This window comes from Copidosoma floridanum, unplaced genomic scaffold (assembly GCF_036245765.1).
Source record: "Copidosoma floridanum isolate Cflo_tuat_1 unplaced genomic scaffold, Cflo_Japanese_pri ptg000006l, whole genome shotgun sequence".
Classification (NCBI taxonomy): domain Eukaryota; kingdom Metazoa; phylum Arthropoda; class Insecta; order Hymenoptera; family Encyrtidae; genus Copidosoma; species Copidosoma floridanum.
In genome coordinates, this window is record NW_028321883.1 from 23,004,293 (window position 1) to 23,025,334 (window position 21,042).

At 32.6% G+C, this 21,042-nt stretch overlaps 2 protein-coding genes across 10 annotated transcripts; one reads left to right on the plus strand and one right to left on the minus strand.

The window, feature by feature from the left end:
* Nucleotides 1-768: 768 nt before the first annotated feature.
* On the minus strand, nucleotides 769-6,119 carry LOC106637430 (RING finger and SPRY domain-containing protein 1). 4 transcript variants are annotated; one of them, XM_089598865.1, is made up of 11 exons: nucleotides 6,100-6,119; nucleotides 4,024-4,355; nucleotides 3,503-3,668; nucleotides 3,245-3,427; nucleotides 3,092-3,161; nucleotides 2,877-3,017; nucleotides 2,685-2,800; nucleotides 2,447-2,590; nucleotides 2,145-2,362; nucleotides 1,810-2,070; nucleotides 769-1,711 (listed from the first exon to the last, which is right to left on the minus strand). In XM_089598865.1, exons 2-11 carry the CDS (start codon nucleotides 4,287-4,289, stop codon nucleotides 1,624-1,626), a joined length of 1,653 nt encoding a protein of 550 aa, XP_089454991.1. In that variant the 5' UTR covers nucleotides 4,290-4,355; nucleotides 6,100-6,119; the 3' UTR covers nucleotides 769-1,623. The 4 variants fall into 4 exon arrangements, with proteins under 4 accessions (XP_089454991.1, XP_089454990.1, XP_023245469.1 ...); XM_089598864.1 differs by lacking the exon at nucleotides 6,100-6,119 and adding an exon at nucleotides 6,029-6,089; XM_023389701.2 differs by lacking the exon at nucleotides 6,100-6,119 and adding an exon at nucleotides 5,833-6,010 and having other exon boundaries at nucleotides 3,095-3,161.
* A 1,033-nt stretch (nucleotides 6,120-7,152) lies between these two features.
* Prps (phosphoribosyl pyrophosphate synthetase) lies at nucleotides 7,153-20,902 on the plus strand. Of its 6 annotated transcripts, none has more exons than XM_089598869.1 (6): nucleotides 7,153-7,168; nucleotides 10,345-10,555; nucleotides 12,525-12,708; nucleotides 18,518-18,741; nucleotides 19,193-19,526; nucleotides 19,619-20,902. In XM_089598869.1, the coding sequence occupies exons 2-6, from the start codon at nucleotides 10,347-10,349 to the stop codon at nucleotides 19,709-19,711; spliced, it is 1,044 nt and encodes a 347-aa protein (XP_089454995.1). In that variant the 5' UTR covers nucleotides 7,153-7,168; nucleotides 10,345-10,346; the 3' UTR covers nucleotides 19,712-20,902. The 6 variants fall into 6 exon arrangements, with proteins under 6 accessions (XP_089454995.1, XP_014205728.1, XP_089454994.1 ...); XM_014350242.2 differs by lacking the exon at nucleotides 7,153-7,168 and adding an exon at nucleotides 13,558-13,644 and having other exon boundaries at nucleotides 10,242-10,555; nucleotides 18,473-18,741; XM_089598868.1 differs by lacking the exon at nucleotides 7,153-7,168 and adding an exon at nucleotides 13,573-13,644 and having other exon boundaries at nucleotides 10,242-10,555.
* The last annotated feature ends 140 nt before the right edge of the window (nucleotides 20,903-21,042 follow it).

Consider the following 21,042-nt stretch of genomic DNA (forward strand, 5'->3'; position numbering starts at 1 on the left):
ACTACTCATTTGGTTCAACGTCGAAGCTGATGGTTTAATATTCGGACAGTTTTCATCCAAAGGGCAAATTTTGCCAGTTCTTTTACTTACATTTTACATATTACAGGTCCACCTCACGGTAAATGTTGTTGCCAAAATAGTTAAGAAACCAGACCCGAAGTGAAAAAGCAGATAATAACTATTAATGCAAATGAAATCATTTTGAGTCAAAAACAAGAACGAAAAAAAAAAAAAAAAATATTAGTATTAAAATGCTGAATGTATAAAAATTTATTCCACATGAAAATAAAATTTTAGTTAATTAAAATAGGAGCATTTCCATAAGATCCTTTCTTGATGGAGAATTTGGCACTGGGCTCCGGCATACCTAGTAGGTATAGTAGTCAATACTGTGGCGTTCAATTGTAAGTGCCTACTCATATTATGTGTTTTTATATAAAAGCTGAATAATATTTTTGAAACTTGTTGAAAGTATTTTTTTTTTTTATTAATAAATAAAAATATTTTACAAACGTGCCAACAAATATACAAATCATTTTTGTGTGATCTTGTGTAAAGGAAAATAATGATAAGAAAAATATGAAATCCAATCCTAATTAGAAAATTAAGAAGAATTTGTTCTCTTTTACACCTTCTTTAAAAAAGTTATTTGAATGTATAATTAAAAGTTTTGAAAATAAAGTTGATTCTCTTAACTAAGAAAATTACAGGTTGACGCTTTAATTAAATAAATATTTTTTATTGACATTTTATTTTATTTCTCTTAACAACAATAGACGATTTAGCGAACAATCAATGTCAGCCATGTGGTTACATGATATAGAAAAAATGTTTTTGCAGCATAAGATTTTTTTGGAGTCACTCGAGATTTCATTTAAACACTCACTGAATTTACAGTGATGAGATAAGTATATTGTTTTCTTATCTACAAGTAGATAAGAACGTTATGCTTCAAATCAAGCAGTTCACACTTTAGTGACACACATAAAAAATATCATAACTAATCATTTATTACCTGTAATTCGGCTCGGATCGGTATACTTAGTATTGAAACATAAAAAATGTTTAAAAAATAAAATCTCTGATATGGAGTTTTTTTATAGAAATTCAAAATAAGGTACATTAAAGTCTGAAAGTTACTTGTTCATTGGAATGTTAAATTATACCAAACATATTGCATTGATGAAATTGTCAATATTCGTTGACATACATATTTAATTTTAATCCTTTATACCAAAATCAGTTAACGAACTAAATGATAGTTTTGCAATAATAAGATATAAATCACATTAAAGCTTAGGTAATTAATATGCTTAAACTAATAACAATATTTTTTTTATTTGCTGTTTAGAATTAATTAAGCGACATTAAAATCCCTACGAAAATTTGAAATATTTTTCAGTTTCAAACTTCTTTCACGTATTAAACTAGTTTTCGATAGTCATGTAAGAAAATAGAAGATTTATAGTACCACATAATTCGTTATTCTACAACGTTTTTCGCACCAGTAACTAAACTGATTAATTTTAATTCAATCATTTTTGGTAATTCGCAACATTGTTTGTTAAATAGTTTTATCCTTAACAATATCCGCTTCGCTGATGCCAATCTTTTTGGCGTACGTCAGGTATTGTCCACTGTCATTTCAATGATTGTAGCTCGGCACATCGGACACTCGGATAATTGTTTAGAACACGTTTGGCAAAAACCCCTGTAAAGTAATGTATTTATTTAAAAAATTTATCCGAATAATTAAAAAACAATGAAGTAAAATTAACAAATATCAAAATGAAAACAATTTAATCTTACCGATGATCGCAGGGTAATAGTTTGACGGACGCTTTGCGATCAAAGCAAAGTGTACAGGAGTCTTCTCGAACGCTGAGCCTCCTAAGTTGATTGAGATATATATGCCTAGGCAAAACGATTTTATCTTCGGGATCTAAGCTTGCATGATCATTGAACGTTTGATAACTTCGATCCGTGGGTGGATACTTAAAAGGTTTGTTACCAAAGTTGAAGAGACATTGCTGGAATGACATAAAACTGGCGGCAGCAAAAAATCCAGACCTTTGAAAATTCATTCATGTTAAACAAGTAATGAGAAAATTGCGCTGGTACATTTTTAAATTATCTAATATTACTTAGCACATCTAAATAACTGGGTACATGGTTTTAGTGCAACTCCATTCAAAGAAAAAATAATTTCCAATTTGTTTAGATCCAGCAAACAGCCCAAAATGTCACCAGCCTTCCAACAAGGTACAGAGTAAAACTTTTCACTTCGTGCATTATGCCATATTAACCTTCGACACCCATCAAATGACAACGAATATTGGTCGTCTCCGATCCCGTACCCCTCCTAAAACAACGAACATTCATACCAGACCGATCATAATTTTAAACATCGACACCACTGATTTTCACAGTTGACTTCAATACTCACGTGATTTAGAAAAGTACTTTCTTTTGTAGCCCAGCCTATTTGCATCACACCTGTAGTTATAATTAAAGTCTCATAATACCATACTCCCTCGTCAACTTGAAACGTACATCTAACACTTTCAAACGAACATGCGTCACACCTTGCCTACAATTAATTACCATAAACCAAGAAACGCTTTAAAACATAATTCGCAAAAAAAAAAAAAAAAAAAAAAAATAACAAGAATACTTTTACAAACCTCTAAGCCGTTTGGAGAGATTTTCAGGTACTCACTCACGTCCATTGTGTTCAACATTACGTTAACGTCAGTCAAGTCGACCGTTTCGTAGGAATACTTTCGGTCTTCTATTAAAACTGCAACAACGAATGAAAAGTAGAAATCTCAGCAACCATTACAATAGCGTGCACCCACGCGCATTGATATACTTACATAAATTATCTAAACACCACTGAGCACAGAAACCGACTTGTCGTTGGACGTAATGAGTCTCTGTGACCCAATTTTCCAATTCCAACAAGGGGTTCGGTTTTTCCGATAAAAGTCGCCGTTTTATAGTTACTTTGTTCTCACCTAATGTCATTAATTTGTTTTAATATGATGAAATAGCTGTATAATTCGAAACAAGAACTATAATGAATGCTTACTACTTGTTTGGGCAAACTTTTCTAAAGCTATCAAGGAATATAATACAACGTACGGTTCAATATCTTCTCTCTGTAAAAATGAAAAATTCAACGTTTAATTTCAAAATTAAATTTTCAGCAGCATTAATGAAAATAAATTTCACTATCTCGTACAAGATTAGAAACGAGATAATCAAGAGTAGCATCTGATTGAATCGCTATACTACTAGGACCAGCCAATCTTTCTGCAATGCACCCAAGAACCACACAAATATTCCGCTGTTGCGTGGGACTTGTTTGTAATTTACTATGTTTCTGCGATAATTTAAAAACTTGTGACAACCTTAAAACTGAGTCCTGAAAAAATTTGCAACTTCTAGATTTTCAACCAGAAAAAAAACTTTTTTTTATAACTTAATACTGAGAACTTACTTTCGAAGGTAATGGACAATCATCCAACATCAAAGTAATGACTGATGGACCCAATGGATTATGCATGGGTATAACATTGACCATAGAACTAACAACCTGTATCCACCCATCTTCTTTATCAGCAATATTGTGTAGTTTCAGCATAGCTGGTGGAGGCTCTTGTTCACTGCCAGGAAAATCATAATTATTGTTTACACAAAAAAATGACTGGAAAACGCTCAATTTTTAACTTCAGCTTAACATTACGTATGACTGTTTTAGATAGCTTATAAAAGATTCATTTTCATTTGACACTAACATCAAAGTTAAACTTATTTGTATATGCGAAAAGTTTTAACTTTTTTTTATTGAAAAAGTTTCATGCCTCTTTGAATTAAGCTATTGAATTTATGCTACTAACTACGTGCAAAGATGTAAAATTATTCTTATAAACAATATGTGCACAATTTAACAAAGCAAGCTTTAAATCTTTGTGTAAATAAACAATAAATGTTAAATATTGATGGCAAAAAGTCCCTTACTTGTCAACGAGTAGTCCTATAACACTCAATATTTCCAAGACTAGCTCATCAATCTTCGATGATGTGGGAAACTTGTAATTAGTAGCCTCCACCTCGGTGTCCATGTAGTTGTCCAACAATATTGTTGCTCCAGCTGCTCTGGAAACATCCTGAGGATCTTGGGTAGTGGTTTCTTCGTTGCCATCTTTGCACAGACAGTTGCCCATTCCCACAAATTTTATAAATGAATCTTTGCACGTTGTATTACCAGTGATGATATAGAACATTTGTCTTCCATTTCAATTACGTGTTTATTTGCCTTTTGACGTCTAACTGCAACATTATTCTCTGATCTGCACACATAAGAGTATTGATATAGTTTATGTTAAAAAATGTGTGTACTACAAATTATTCAAACATCTGATGTGAATACGAATATTGAATGAAATTAAAATACTTGTGTTATTGTTTATAAAAACATATACTAACATTAATAGTAAATAAATAAATAAATAAAAACGAAAAATATACCGCAAATGAGAAAAAATAATAAATTTATTCTGTAGCTTTCTAGAGGATATGAAATTATCCAAAATTAAAAACAGATAGATCATCCAGAACAGTAAGCTAACAATCGCTTATTTTACAACCCTTCAATGGTAATTGCTAAGACTCTAAAAACTGCATGAGGAAATAATTGAAGTTAAATTTTACGAAAATGTATATTTCAGACCACTTAATAAATTCAAAGTCAGTCCTATAACGTTTTTTTTTTTTTTTTTCTTAATACAGTCGATTTACGTGTAAAGCACTATACTCATATAGCAACTTATGCGTTGCTCATCTTTTTTACCTCCTCTACAGTAGTTTGTTGAATTTTCCCCAAGTAAATATTTTTATTCAAAGACAGTATATTCTCTTTACTATGTCATAAACGACAAAGTGTTGTACAATTCACAAATTATGTGCGATAATGGGAAAAAGTATTTAATGATCAACAAAAGTAGTTGAAAGGAATAGTGTTCATCCAAAAATTTAGTGTCTATGGCGTAACTATTAAAAACAAGACGACTTGTTTACTTTTTTTTCGTCAAAAAAAACAAATCTATGAAAAAACGAGGACAGCAAACCCGAACACATAGCCATCGATGTCACTGAGAAAAATCAACGAACCGAAACAGAGGCATGCATGCCTACTATACTTAACAAAGTATCACACTACGATCACGCCCAACGGGCTAATTTAAGATTTTGTTTACTCTTAGAAATATAGATACCAGGAATATGTAAATAATGAAAATAAAATGAGTCACACGTATTTTTCGTCATTTCTTCATAAATTAAATACACCAACGTTGAATGACGAATAGCAGAGTGAATCAACAATACAAGCTACAAGTGTATATATGAACAATTTCGGAGCAAAAATACAGACGTTTGGACCAAATATTGTCAGATCTTAGCAGACAACTCCAAAAACAGCACTGCGGTTGCACTGACGTTATACAGTACATGCACGTACACACGAAAATATAAATGTAAATATTAGCCACTTGACACGACGCAGTAATCGTTTTACTTTTAAACATTACTGTAACTATTAATGGTTATTGATGACAAATCCTTTGACCCTCAGAAATGGGCAGTTACAAATGAAACACCATAATCAGCGCAAATTCATATATGTGCATATATTATACACTGGAAGCTACAACTGCATCTGATTTTATTATTTGCATTCACAACACCACCACACACACGTATAACTAAGTACTTAATTTACAGGCTGTGGCTGTAGCAGTTTATTCTGGTATAAATATAGCTAAATACCTTTATTGCTGTTAGTTTATAAACTAAGCGAGGTAAGTCTTAACATCCGTTAATAATATTAAAGTTCAGAGCAACCTTGTTCATTAACTTTTAACATTAAGCTTACTAAGCATACTAAGCTGTGATGCTTATGTGCCTTATACTGCCTGCTGATCAATTTAGATAAGATCGTATGGATAAGAAGCTTTTAAATTACTTTGATGGTTTTCACTTTTCCACTCTTTCCTGCGTTCCTTGAGGTTATTTCTTTCCTTATCCTTACCTTACCTGAAATCTCCATACATTAACATAGGTATACCACCGCATGTGTAACATGACAAATATATATATATATATATATATATATATATATATATATATATATATGAATATAGGTATGTTCGGAGACGGAAATTGGGCGGCTGCGGGCCACGCGTCCACTACTCCGTTAATTCCGCTATTAGACGTCTGTCAGAATCGTGCCGACGTGCCTTATAGCTAGTTCTTCACTGCCAACGTACCAAACTCAAATAATCTACAAAAAAGTGTGACTGTACGGCAATTACGGCATGTGTTTGGGGGAGTTAGTTCATTTGACGTTGGCAGCGAAGAACTAGGCACAATTCTGGGACGTCAAGCGTTCGGAGTTCTTCTATGTGGCCGCGGCCTAAGGTATCAGTAGCGCCTCTATTGGCCACTACTAAAACTATAGCTTAATGTAGGATTCTATGGTCTAGGGGTGCGTTTTTAATTGTATATATAATTTAATTTTTCGTTATTTATTAATATCCCTTGTACTTTTTTTTTTTTTTTTTTTTTTCTCAAAGGTCCTTCCTAATTTCTTTGTCATTGATTCAAAAAAAATCACGATTTTATCAGTCGCCGTAAAGGTTGTAAAATTATTTTTAGGTATAGTGAAGGTTATGTGTGCATGTTATGACAGGCAAGCACATAATATAAATATAAGCACAGCTGTTAAATATAAAATAATACCAGAGCCTAAAAATGAATGTTAAGGACGTTTGGTAGAGATAAAACCCTGTGATGAATCTTTTTAAAATTTTAACCAGACGTTCTTATTGTTGTTACAATATATCTGTTAAAATTTTAAGAGGTTCGTCTGTTTCGTTTCCGAGATATTGAATTTCAAAGTTCAGTCATTTAAACACGGTCGCTCGCTTATGGGGTAACTTATAAAAACTCAGTTTAAAAAAAAATTGGCGTGATGAATGTCTTCAATTTTTTCATGTCACAGATAATGTTATTAACTATATGTACACAAAGTTTTACGACGATTGTCTGATTAGTTTATGAATAAAAAAATTAAATAATAGTTCGAAAAAAACGCAACAGCAACGTCGCAAGAAGCGGGAAATTCAAAATGTTCCAGGACGTAAATCAGTAAATATTTGAATATTATGGTATAGATATTTATGTGAGCCTCTGAATTTTGCTCACCGAATAATTAAACAATAATTAACTCGTAGGTAGATTTTTTTCAGTACCTTTGCATTTTTCAACAAGTTTTGTCCATTTAAGGTGGTTCTTCACGATGGTGCCGTATCAAAGCGACACGGGACCCTGTGATTTTCTAATTTTCGATTAGCGTATTATTTGCAACATAAAATATGTTGTACTGTCACTTGACTATAATATCATTGCATTTACATACAAATAAACAAGCTAATAAAGTCAGAGTAAGAGTTGTAAAAAAATTTTTTTTTGACGCAAGGTTCTGAAAATGGCATGTACGCTCCTACTCAAGCAGACGTTGCCGCAGTTTACACGGCAGACATTTCGTTTACGATTAAATATCGTATACTATTTCCCTGATTAGCCCAAACTTTTGTTATATTATTAGAAAGCTGAAAAGTTCTTCTTTCACTACAAACTTTTTCTATTACGATCTTAAGTCTACTTTACGAGATATTACATGATATCGTAGTATGGAAAAGTAACCTACATAAGAACACATGTTAAAAGTGCATTTTTTGACTGACTTGTTTTCAAAAATTTGCCTGATAAAGGGACTTGAAATTTTAAAGAAAGATGCCTTATAACTTTAATAACAATCCCTCCAAATTTCCCTGTAAGTTTAAGTAAATGGGTTAGGTGAAGAACCACCTTAAGCGAGACAAAGAGGTTACTTTCCACAATAACCTATGTTAATCACATGATTTTCGTTTGTATAATTCTTTTAAAAATGACCTGTAACAAATATTGAAAAAATTCATATAAATTCTACGTATTCTAGACTATCAAGAAAACTCTGTATTATTGTAATCTCTGCATTTTATTATTACTCCCAAACCTCCTTAAATTCAAAACTGATACAACAAAAATTTCTGTGCACCGGTGTTGCCTATCCCAATGTATTATTAATACATTTCTCTATTTTTTTATACTCCCAATTAGCTTTCCTATTTTCTATGTACTTATGTGATTAGCTCGGAAGAATCGCAAAAGTAAGTTTAGTAAGGTACTTTTGTCGTCATCGTCCCTAAACCGCGCATATGTGCATATTACCTTTGTTTTAATGTTTTTGTCTATTTTATAGTTAAGGACTATCGAGAAAAATTATAGGTTTTAAGATGTATTGAAAGTCATGATAAGGCCCCTGGGGGTCAATTATCATGAGTGAGTATTTTTTGTGATAGAGAAAACTTTTAAGTTTTGCGACGTATTGAAAGTCGTAATAAGCCCCCTGAATTAGTATCGCGTCACTTCTTTTTAGCTCAGAAGCCTATGGGTTCATGTATTCAAAGAAATATAATGTACAATATCTTGCAAGGAATGTGGTGATACAGAAAAGACTAATGTTAAATTTGTTTTTGTTTATGTGTAATAATTTTTGTTTTTGTAATACCATGGTATTAAACAATTGACCTTTAAAACGAATTCATTGGGGTGCCGCAATTACTTAATTTATATTGTAATAGTATATCCGCATAATACTATTGCTATAGGTTGTACAACGTAAAACTTGTCCTTGATATACAGCATTAAACTTTTCAGGCTGACACCTCCTACTGACGAAATATTATTTAGATCGCTCTTTACCACGACTTTCCAATATTTTGTCTACCTGGAGGTCCTGGAGTAGCTCTATTTGAATTAAATCCTTTTATGCACTCTGCTCAACTCTTTTTTGTGAAATAAACTGTCAACGTGTTTTTTTAGCCAAATCTCTGAAAAAGTATACAGGAGCTCGTCATGTGCCAGATACGCTGACAATTTAAAACAATTTTAAAGTAGACTGGTTAAGAGATTACCCTACAGTTTGAATAACGCATAGAGTTAATTCAATGAAATTTTTAAAAAATGTAACAAAAAAAATGAATTATCTTAATTGAAATCATCTAAAATATCATTGAGATCGAAATAATCGAAAAAAACACTATTCCTACCATACATACAAAACTTATTCTATAACATATAGCTTTTAGAAGAAGAAGTATCTTAGCAACTACTTGGTAACGATTTATTTCACTCGAATTTCCAGTGATCAATGATAGTTAGATAACATTCAGAATACATCGAGTTGAAATTATTACTATCAGCAGCCTTTATTTTTTTTAAACTCTTGGGGAAAGATAAATCAAATCTATATTCAGTAAGAGCGAAAATTGTGCAAACTCGTTGATAACGCTTATTGTGAAAGATATTTTTCAATTTAGATACTTTGAATTTTATTCGAATTTATAGGTCTATTACTTAATTCGAACTGTCCAATTTCAAAAACTTGTCATTACAATGGTACGTATATAGCTTCAAAAATAATAACTTATTTTGAGAAAATTTTTGTTTTCAATTTTTGCGTAAGTAATTATACAAGTAGGTAAGGCAACTGACAACATGGTATAAAGCATTTTTTTGCTCCACGATTAATGTGCAAGCTCAACCGCTAGAGAGCAGCATGACAATCAAGACCTAACCTATAATAATTGTGCTCTGACAATGGCGGATGGAGTTTTTTAGTAGAGTAGCTATCTCTCTCTAGCTGGAACACGATTGGTTGACGTATAGTAGCTATCTCACTCTAGTTGACAGGCTCGGACTGCAATCGCCACTGTTGCTGTATATAAAACAATCAACAATATCGTTCCTTCGACACACCGACTCCAACTCTCGTGCCTCTCGTGCTACTTATTACAATATTTTGCTTGCAATTATCCAACTGTACCCTACTCATAATTATAATTACGTGCATTATACACGCATGAGGGTTTCGGTGGCCGCGATCATCTGTACGAACGCAACAAAACAAAACACTGCTCACACGCATCACCAACCCGAGTGCGTGCGCCGCTGTCACTAACCTATATATTACATACACCCTGTTGTTACTTCTTATACGTGTACGAGTGACGTATATGACAAACCTCAATACCGTCACTATCGTCATATCGTCATATATCATATCGTGATCGTCCTGCACTCCTGCTGCTGTTGCTCTTTCTTTCTCTCTTTCTCTGCAATATATATTTTAACACACAACGTTTGTACCACTCTCTGGCTCGTCGGGGAGCCCAGTGATGCCCGTCTCGCAGCCAGTGCGTGCCAAGAGTTTGTTACGCGCAAACTTGGAGAAGCCTCGCACGAGTGGCTACCTACAGAGCAGAATGCCGAACATCAAGGTTTTCAGCGGCACCTCGCACCCCGATCTGGCCCAACGCATCGTCGACAGGCTCGGTATCGACATAGGCAAGGTCGTAACCAAGAAATTCAGCAATCTCGAGACATGGTAAGTCCGTTTGGTATATATATTTTTTTTATCGGTCGGCTGGCTGGCTGAGCCAATTCAATTGCGAGCCAATACTTCACGTGCGCGCTGAAACATCTCTCTCGCGGCTGTTTGCCACGATTATTGCAATACCAATGGTTTTTTAAATAATCAATCGTGTGCACAATACCAATTGTAACGTTAAATCCGTACCCGAGCACGTATATGCATTCATATAGTTTCAATTACATACTACCCGAGATTCTGTTACGTCTTCGCCTTCGCTCTTGAATTGTCTCGTGGGTGCTGCTCTGCACTTACATACTCATACGCGCATAATTTGATTTTTCATTTGTGGGTTTGTTTATATACTTTACTTTATCTATACCTATCCACGCTAAAAGTTGTAGATGTGCACCTGTCGTCCTAGAGGTGGTCCAAGGATAAACTTGGCATCGATAAACAGCGTATTTATTTCCTGTCAGTCTTTTCCTCGGTACCTACCGACCACGTGCAGCGCTTTCTCTTTCTCTCTCTCCCGCTTTTCGCATTTAGAAACCTAAGGGATATAGGTATGATGCTTTTTGCGTGCTCGTGTTCTAGCCTAAATGCAAGTACCGAATTTTATTTTTTCATCGCACGCAGGTACCTACTTAATTACACGCTGCTTTACAATAGCAGGTATACCTATACATCCTCATACAGACAATTTTTGGAGCACTCGCGCGCTGTTGCTGTGCTCCGAAATCGAAAGACCACAGCTGATGGCATTCTTTTGTACCTGTTTATGCACATATATACCTATATACTCTCTGTTAGCCGGCGCAGTTGGTTTTTCCTTTTTACCTTGTCTGCGGGCTCCATTTGTATGAATCTCCTTTTATTTTTATTTTGCTCCCATTTTGGGGAGTAGTTTTACTTATTTCTTTCTCTCATTTTTAAGAACGACGAGCGAGACGATAATTTTCCCCATACAAGCTGTTTTTTTTCTTCCGGATGCTGCTGCGTTGTATACAGCACTGAACCATCCGAATTCGAAGCACCGTATTCGTATAAATATATAATTATTGGAGAGAAAGCGCGATACTGTAGATGGCAAACTGATGGAACGTCTTAAGAGTTTCTGTGATTTTAATATTTACTTGGTTATTATTATTATTATTATTATTATTATTTTTTTTTTTTTGCTAATATAATAAAATATTTATGTAAGCCGAGAGCTGCACGCATCGCGCTTGAGTGTAAAACAATCGTTTCCTGGACGCTAAGTAAAATATTTACACCGAGTGGAAATTGTTTTTCAAGCTGACGGGTAAACGAAGATATTTTAAACAGCTTTTTCGCAAATGTGCGCGATATGAGTCTACGTTAATCAGTTATTTATCTTATTGATCGCCATTAAATAAACTTTGACAAAATGACGCCAATTTCACAAAAAATACATTTTTTGAACAAATTTTTCTATTGATTACTACAGTTATTACAGTATTAAAAATATTAGTACATAATTTTATACAAATTTATCAACAGTAAACAGTAATGGATCAACAAAGTATGATGTTTTGAAATTTATCTATCTAATGCTTGTTATTCTAATATCTTTAATTGATGTTGCAATCAAAATTGTGTACTGATATAAGTGCATTACTTAGTGTTATGTACTTGTGTATACTATATTTTGAAAAATTTCTATATCGTAACTTTAACGAATGTTGTGGCATACATTTCAAAATGTCAGATAAATGAAAAAAATTCTATGTATGATTATCAGTGTAAGGAAAGTTTTGCATGAAACATTATTCAAAATATTTATATTTGCACATAAAAAAAACAGCTGGGTACTTTGCTTACCATTCACGTTTATTGTTGTAATAAACAATTCTTATTTTTTAAGCAAACTATATTCTTTAAATTATATTTAAAATTGTTCTTATGAATAATACAAACTCTTTGTTCCAATGAATTGTGATGATTAATATTTCGTGTGCAGTGTGGAGATTGGAGAATCTGTCAGAGGGGAAGATGTTTACATTGTGCAGAGTGGCTGTGGAGAAGTCAATGACAATCTGATGGAATTGTTGATCATGATCAATGCCTGTAAAATTGCATCTGCGTCTCGAGTAACAGCAGTCATTCCCTGTTTCCCTTATGCCCGACAGGACAAGAAGGACAAGGTATTGTTTATTGAATAAAGCTATTGACAAAAGTTTGATTAACTGGACATCCAAACTTTTGTTTCATTTTGAAAATCATCGTTACAATGCAAATTTTCAACTCTGCATCTTTATCTTTTTCAACATTTTACAATTGAGGTACTTTGTAGTAAACTATCAGAATGAAATCGAAGGTAGCAATTTTAAAATAACATTTAAAACCATGTACTACTTTTGATGAATCAGTTGTGTTGTATTTGTATGTATAAACACATGCATTATCTGTTTAACAATATTTCATAATGAAACATTTGATTGATATTAATCGAAAATAGAAAATTCTTAATTTGAAATTTGCATTTGGCACACTAAATTTGAAAATCAAGGTCATTGCCTCTTTCAATCACCTGATTTAAAATAAGAACGTTTAAATGCACGCTCTATTTTTAACTGAATTCAAGTATACTCATAGTATAACATTATCTTTGCTCAACTTTTGCAATATGGAGTAGTGTAATGTTGTGTTATTAAAACCGGCTCATATTAGTAAGTAACTTCGAGTCTAATTATTTTTATCGTTTTGAGTATAAATAAGCTTTCAACGTTTAGCTGCAATATGTTTACATAGAATTTCCAAAGCTTCCTTCGATTCAATTCAAGCAGTAATGAGCTTTTTAATCTAGATTCTTCTTTTCAGCATTTGTCAATGTATATAATAATATATAGCTTTTTAAAGGAAGAGATATAAATTGCCAAAGTACAGCCAACCTCATTAGTGAACAAGACTATTAAGCTTGACTTCTATATAAACACCAAAACTTCTGTCAAAATATACATTTTTTCTTAATACGCTGTGAAATTGTTTGATAGTTATCATCTGCAAAGGGAGGTGATGGGGACAAGTCAGACTCTACTCTGAGTCAATTTGTAATGAAGTCAAACGAGTGGAAATTCAGGGTAACTTGTGGCGCTCTTTTTTCCCGGCCTTATATTTTTTTCTGGATGGCTTGGTCTAGGGGATAATCAAAACAATTAAGAAAGGAAATACCTAACTGACACAATGAATGCACACACTTCGAATAAAATGTTTAGGACCTTTTGTGCTTTTCATTGTCATTTTTACATTAAGGGTAATTTAAAAAGTATGATCTTATCATTGCGGTGGTGAAAATGTTGTTGCAAATACATACTTAATATATAAATAATGTGTTAATGAGCATGATTTGACACGGGAATTGTTTTCCACCTCAATTCCATGGAACAATGAAATATTTCCATTTCATACCAATTCATCAAGTAATGGTAATCGGAAATATTTCAGAATTGCTAACGTCAGTGTGTGTGTATTTTATAGACAACGTCGTCTCACTCGTCGTAAGGTTATCAGTTAACAGATAACCTGCTAATGTTGATGCAAGAGAGCGAGATGCATGGTTGACGATTGCGTGGGGTAATACCTTTGCGACATAATCAGACCACAAACGCATAACTTTAATCAATGATATAACGCTTTAGCAAACAAACAAACAAACCAATATGATATGATGTATTTTAAAAAAGCATAAGATATCAAATCTATTTTTTTTAATCATTTTTTTAATGAATTTTTTAATTTTACATTTCTTACAACTTCTCAAGATTTGAATGGTTTTTTTTTTCCATTTTTTTTTTCTTATTAAAATACTCCCGAGCTCTTAAAGATCAACAGTCAATGCAGCTAAAATAAAAATAAAATTATGCGTGATATAAATATTCTGATTTGAATTTACTTTTTTTTTTATTTGCCTCGTGGATGATAAATTTTTAAGGAGGTTCGATACATATCGACAATAATTGGAAGCTCTAATTTAGTTTTTGATTCACTCGATATGTAATAAAAAATATATAAACAAAATATACTTTGACCCTTCAAATACTGCAGATTAATATGATTTCTCTGATTGTATCATACTAATTATAGAGAAAATTATGATTTTTAAAATTAAAAATAAACATTGGTTAGGTTTATGTAATTGATGCATTGATGCTATTTACTGTGTGCAGGTGTTATGGCACCCCATATTTCGGGACTTTGCATGTTAAATTTTATAGGAAAATAGTAGTTTATATGGCCGCGATCGGCAAAATTTCAGGACTTTTCCGTTAGAATACGTGTTCAAAGCCAGCGCAAATACCCCCACTGTCAACTTGCACACAGCAAATAGACATGAACTGGATAATGCTCTGTCATGACTGCAGTAATGCTGCGAGCTTCCCATATTTTTGACCCCCTGCTGAAAGACTGTCAAACCACCTTAAGGCCCCTTCATTGGTAGTGACTAATATTTCTATAAGATTGTTTTTAATAACAGTATAATGATGCATTCAACACATCGTACAAATTTTAACTTTATTTTGCTAAGAACAAAAAAGACACTATCCATACCGCTATTGATCATTAAAAATTATGCTCAGCGGATTAAAGTACATTAAAATAAATTTATTTGAGCCTATAGTTTCGTCTGTTCTCTGGACTTTCTGATTTGTCTGTTGATGTTATTATTTTTTCAATGTTTTTTTTCTGTCCCCATTGTTTTATCTTTGTGATTGCATCTTCATAATTTTCTTGATATTTATTTAACTTTTCCATTTCATATTTTGTTAAATTATGATTTCTGTTACTCTATTTCGTAGGTTTTTTTTATTATTTTATTGAATATATGCATCTGATGTCTGCTTCTAAGCCTCTTTCCGTTTTTCTTATATTTATTCCAATAACCCAGTTAAAGAAATCGTATCATAAAAATTGAAAATTTAAAAATCCCTAGAAAAAAAAATGAAACTAGCAATCGTATTCAGTTTTTATAATTATAGATACCTTTACTTCGTTATTTTTAAGAAATCAGCTTTTTTTCATACCCGTACATAACTTATGTTTATTTAACACGTTCTGTTATGTAAGAGGGGGAGTTTTTACTAATTGGAACAAAAAAAAGATAAAATTTTTAAAGAAATCCCTACATTTGCGTTTATATTACCACTTTTTTCAAACGATTTATAATTTGTTTTTTTTTTTTGTAATTAACTTTTTAATTTTACTTTATTGGCATTTGTGCATTTTATTTTAATGTAAAATTGAGAGAACGGCATCAGCAAGGAAGTTTATCAGGTTGCCTACTTTTCAGGGTAGTACACGAGAGGTTACGCGTACATCCCATTATTCGATCCGGTCCTTCGTTATAACAATTGATTTGCAATTGATTTGATGACTTTTTTGAGTGGTTCATTTTTCTTTACATGCAAATGTATATATATATACACATGTCAATATTTATTTGCATCATAAGAAAATTGGTAAACATTGAAAACCAATTTTAATGAAAATTCGTTACCACTGCCAATAATCCAAATGTTTATGATATTCTGCATTTCCCTATACTTGAATTTCGTTAAAATATGTAAAATTCAAGAATATATAATTTTAGTTATTAAATGTCGAAAGTAACACGCCTGATTTCATTGCTGATTTTGACTATACAAATAAATAAATAATCAAAAATTTTCATCATCCAAATTTCATGTGTCTGCACTTTCAAAATTAGCACGAAAGCAAATCATATGTGTACATTATTATCGACAAAGTTCTGAATGGCTGGGTGTTTTCAGGACTTTGTGCCCGACCTGTCGACAGTGAGTATTAAAAATAAATGAAATACAGAGTTAGCCACGTAAAGCGAGATTTTCGAGTGAAGCGTTTGCCTTTCTTGATACATAATAACTTGATGTCCAACTTAGATTTACGACTCTCGTTTTTGTTTAATTTTTATTTTAAAAAAAATTTTTTTTTCAATCCTTGTTTCGGTCATTTATTTTCTACGATTACTTTTTTTTTTTTTTTTTTTTTTTTTTTTTTTTTTTTTTATTGTTAATACTGTTTTGGTAGGACTAACAAAAGAAAATCCAAATCACTTTTCTCCCCACTCGCTCTATAATAAACAGTTTAACATATACTACGTTATTACACCCTCATGAATTATTATTGCAGATTATATTCGGTATAGATGCATTGTATAATACTTATCTGAATGAGAGGGCAAAATATTAATATAATAGCACTATTCCATTATATTCTTTGATAATACTGTGATGATTTAATTAATTTAATTTTTTCGAAAATTTTTCATGCGGAGTTTATTACATGTGTATGTTTTCATTTACTCAATCTTACCCTACTAATTTATTAACCTTGTACAACTTAATTTCTCTCATTCACTTTTACAATAGTAAATTTGCTTTTTACGTACGAGTGTGATACAACTGAGGAAAAATTTTATGCCATTCTTCAAAGCTTATCGGCTCTTAACCTCAAGTTAAAAATATATTTAATGTATTGAACAAATAAGTAACTGTTTAAGACGAAATTCACTCCTAATATTTGTATTATACCATTCCTCAGTTTATAAATTTATGCAATGATTAGATATTATTTGTCAATTAAAAACATCAATTTTACAAGTTTTTGTAGGGATTACAGCTTTTTTAAAGTTTCTAACGCTTTAATGTCCTATAAAGCGTAAGATAAAAATTCCGAAGTTAAAATTCTTTATTTTCTTAAGGGATACTATTTTTTTGTAGTTTTTTTTTTCTCACGTAAATCCTTGACCCGATAATAAATTTCATTAATTTAACTGTAAAAACTTGTTTTTCAATCGTTAGTAAGTTTGAGAAAAAAAATCATGAAAATGATTTGCTTGGAAGTTTTAAAATAATTGCGCATAATTGAATAACATAGTCCCATTGACAAAGGCACAACTACTAATCTCGGAAAAACTTAATCATTTATTATTAAGTGCGCTTCCATCATGCTTTATAGTAAGGAATGTACTTACTGCTGATTGTCTCTCTGATTTTATAACAGCTCGAAGCTTATCTTTGCGAATCAGCTAATTCTAACAAGCGAAAAATAACCCTTTTGAATCAGCTTTTTGTGATGTTACAGCATATCTCAAGGCGAAGAATAACGAAAAAAAAAAAAACATATTTTAATATCTCTTCTATGAGAAGTTGAGTACATTTTATAACATCAATAATGAAGTAGATTTTATTCATTTGCTTGTACCTGATTTCGTCAAGAAAAAGCGGTTAAGTTATTGTTGCAGTAATTATGTACACGTTGAAAATAATTAAAGTAAAATATATTTCAAATGAGATAGCTGAATATGATTTAAAACTTTATAATAACAAATGTAAAGTGTACTAAACTTTTTTCTGTTTCTAATATTTCCTGGTAGACATTAAATGCTTTGCTGAGACCCTATCGAGTTTAACTGGGGTGCATTTGCAACATTTTAATTTCTGTTCTTTCGTAAAATGTAATTCGTAAATATTTTAATAAAAAACAAGCTGTTTATGTAAACGTATATTTTAAAAGCTTTGAAGTACTATTGTATTCATATTTTGTCGCCTCCACAAACGATGACGTGTGGAAAAAAAAAAAAATTAAAATGATCATAATGATAACGATAATCTTGTATTCTACTTCCTGTACAGCTTAAAATAGACGCGATGAAATCCGGATGGTGTGCCGGTTAGCGTTGATTAAAAGCTCGTTTGTCATTTCTTGAAATTTACACGCGCCACCAAGTTCGTTCAACTAGGAGACCCTTTTCACATTACAGGCAGAGTTTCTCAGTTGCAAATGGACTTCGAGGACTCGTAGCTTTATGAGAAAACAAAAAAGTTGAAAATGAAAAGCCCCAATTGAATGAAACAATCCTTTTTCCTTTTCGGTGGTGCCGTAAACAAGAGAATCAAAGTTGACGGGTCGCCTCGTGGGGCCTCATTTTTCCAGAGCCGCGCTCCCATTTCGGCGAAGCTGGTGGCCAACATGCTGTCCGTTGCTGGGGCTGACCACATTATCACCATGGACCTGCACGCCAGTCAGATTCAGGGTTTCTTCGACATTCCTGTGGACAACCTGTTCGCCGAGCCTGCTGTGCTCAAGTGGATCAAGGAGAACATACCCGAATGGAGGAATAGCACCATTGTCTCACCCGACGCTGGTGGCGCCAAAAGGTCAGTTTTTTTTTTTTTCTATACTTGTTATACTTACATGGGACAAAAATTCTACGGAATTTCCCGTTTCCTCCCAAAATTGTAATCCGGTGTTTTCCATTATTCTCAAGAAAATTTTATGGGATTATTTAAATCCAAAGAATTTCAATTAGTACCAAAACCAATATTTTTCTCTAGCCGTTTAAACCTACTTTTTACAACAATTAATCGTGAAACAATGATTTATTCTTAAATAAAACCTGAAATGTGTTACAATTCGTTTCATACAATTTTCAATTTACAGATGATAGTGCGGAACAGTCCTTACGTTTATTGGTATATTAACTGTCATCATTTTTCATCCCTCCACAACCATTACATAACTTTGCTTGAAAAGAAAAGCTAAAACCTAATGATGTAATTGTTAAAAATAATTGCTTGAACTGAATGATTGCTTTTTTTTCAACGATAGAGTAACGTCAATAGCTGATCGCTTGAACGTTGAGTTCGCTCTGATCCATAAAGAGCGCAAGAAGGCTAATGAGGTGGCGAGCATGGTACTCGTAGGTGACGTCAAGGATCGTGTGGCCATTCTTGTCGACGACATGGCCGACACCTGTGGCACTATCGTGCACGCTGCCGACAAACTGGTCGAAGCCGGTGCCACAAAAGTTTATGCCATCCTTACCCACGGCATTTTCAGCGGACCAGCCATCAGTAGGATCAACAACGCCTGTTTCGAGGCCGTAGTTGTTACCAACACCATTCCTCAAGACGCTCACATGAAAGAGTGCTCCAAAATTCAAGTGGGTGTTGTTAATCCACACTCCTTTTTAATTACAAGCATTCTGTTTTCCATCGATAAACAACGCAACAAAACTTTATCTTTTGTTTACAGTGCATCGATGTATCAATGATGTTTGCCGAGGCCGTAAGAAGAACCCACAACGGTGAATCTGTGTCGTATTTATTTTCAAATGTACCATATTAATGAGGTCCATTACTTTTATACAGCTGTCAGACCACGTAAACAATCCGTAATTATAAATCAGTGATCTTGGCTAATATCAGATAAGAATAGCGTAAAAGAGTGTGAATGTCAACGAGAAAGAACGGAATTTACCAGAGTGATTTGTTTTGATGCAAACAGACGATGTCGCTATCATCTTTGAAATTTATTGGAAACGTATAAGGCGTCGCAAATATGTATTGTTTTTCAAAATGTCATCCGGCACCTCGGCAGTTTCTACATTCTGGTTTTTCACAATAAGATAAATTTCGTACAGCTCATAAGAGTACACTATAGCAACGCTGAGTGCCATTAGGTAGCTACCCTGTTATCAATCATATGAGCACTTCTGGTCCCTTCGAATTTGGAATCTCTTACAATACATTGAGATTATTTTCAACATTTGATAGTGAAAAACAGATAAATCAAGTATTTGTTTCAACTTGCAGAAACTTAGCTGATTATTCACTGTCTAGGTACTTAGTAGCTTCTATTTCTGTTTGCATTTAATCAGCGATCATGCAATTGGTGGAACTGAATGATTCTTATTTTTTAACACGAAGCCGTAATAAAACAAAGTTCTATATTTTTTATTTGTTGACATAAATTTTTGATACTGAGCTATTAATATGTTTTTAAATGAAACATGATTATGTTTTTGATGTTTCTTAAATCATAAATACCTCGTTTTAAAAAAACCACATGGTTTTTGCACAAAAACCATATGGCTTTTTCAAACGAGACTTGACCACTTGAAAAAAATTTTATATGGAATAATCCTTTAAGATGAAATTCGACATCTTAATGTTTGATACAGATATGAAACATATTACAATTATAAAAAAAAAACTTTGTTGACAAAAGCAACTATTTAATAGAATTCTGTACTGACTATTATTCGTTTCGCAGTACAGCTTCATGAACTATATACAGTAAATTATTTTTAACTTTAAACTGATTTATTCTCTTCATTATACAAATGTAAGACATCTGTGAAATATTATGTTTAACATTAGAATTCAATTTGCACCTAAAAGCTAAATTAAAATTACTTAAACAATTTCATTGTTTTTGAAAAGCCATCTGGTTAGTACCTGTAAACTTGAATATTTGTTACAAATTTGCTTTTACATGCGTTGTACAATTTACATTAAATAATGTCCTTTTTGTAAATTGATGTTTTATTTATTTATCTTTAAATTAACCGGCTGAATTAGTCCATTAATTGAAACCGATCCTTGCATGGGAAAAAGAAGATCGAGAACACTCAAGATGGGTCTAGACAAGTTATAACGGTTTACTCATTGGCCATG

What these genes read in the sequence shown, in the direction of transcription:
- LOC106637430 (XM_089598865.1), bottom strand. Translation starts at nt 4,289, where the DNA reads ATGTTCTATATCATCACTGGTAATACAACGTGCAAAGATTCATTTATA. An exon ending in ATTATCTCGTTTCTAATCTT is followed by an intron (nt 3,162 to 3,244) that starts GTACGAGATAGT and finishes TCATTTTTACAG; the next exon opens with AGAGAAGATATTGAACCGTA. An exon ending in AAAGTTTGCCCAAACAAGTA is followed by an intron (nt 3,018 to 3,091) that starts GTAAGCATTCAT and finishes TAATGACATTAG; the next exon opens with GTGAGAACAAAGTAACTATA.
- Prps (XM_014350242.2), top strand. Translation starts at nt 10,347, where the DNA reads ATGCCCGTCTCGCAGCCAGTGCGTGCCAAGAGTTTGTTACGCGCAAAC. An exon ending in GACAGGACAAGAAGGACAAG is followed by an intron (nt 12,709 to 13,557) that starts GTATTGTTTATT and finishes ATTGTTTGATAG; the next exon opens with TTATCATCTGCAAAGGGAGG. An exon ending in CAAACGAGTGGAAATTCAGG is followed by an intron (nt 13,645 to 18,472) that starts GTAACTTGTGGC and finishes GCCGTAAACAAG; the next exon opens with AGAATCAAAGTTGACGGGTC.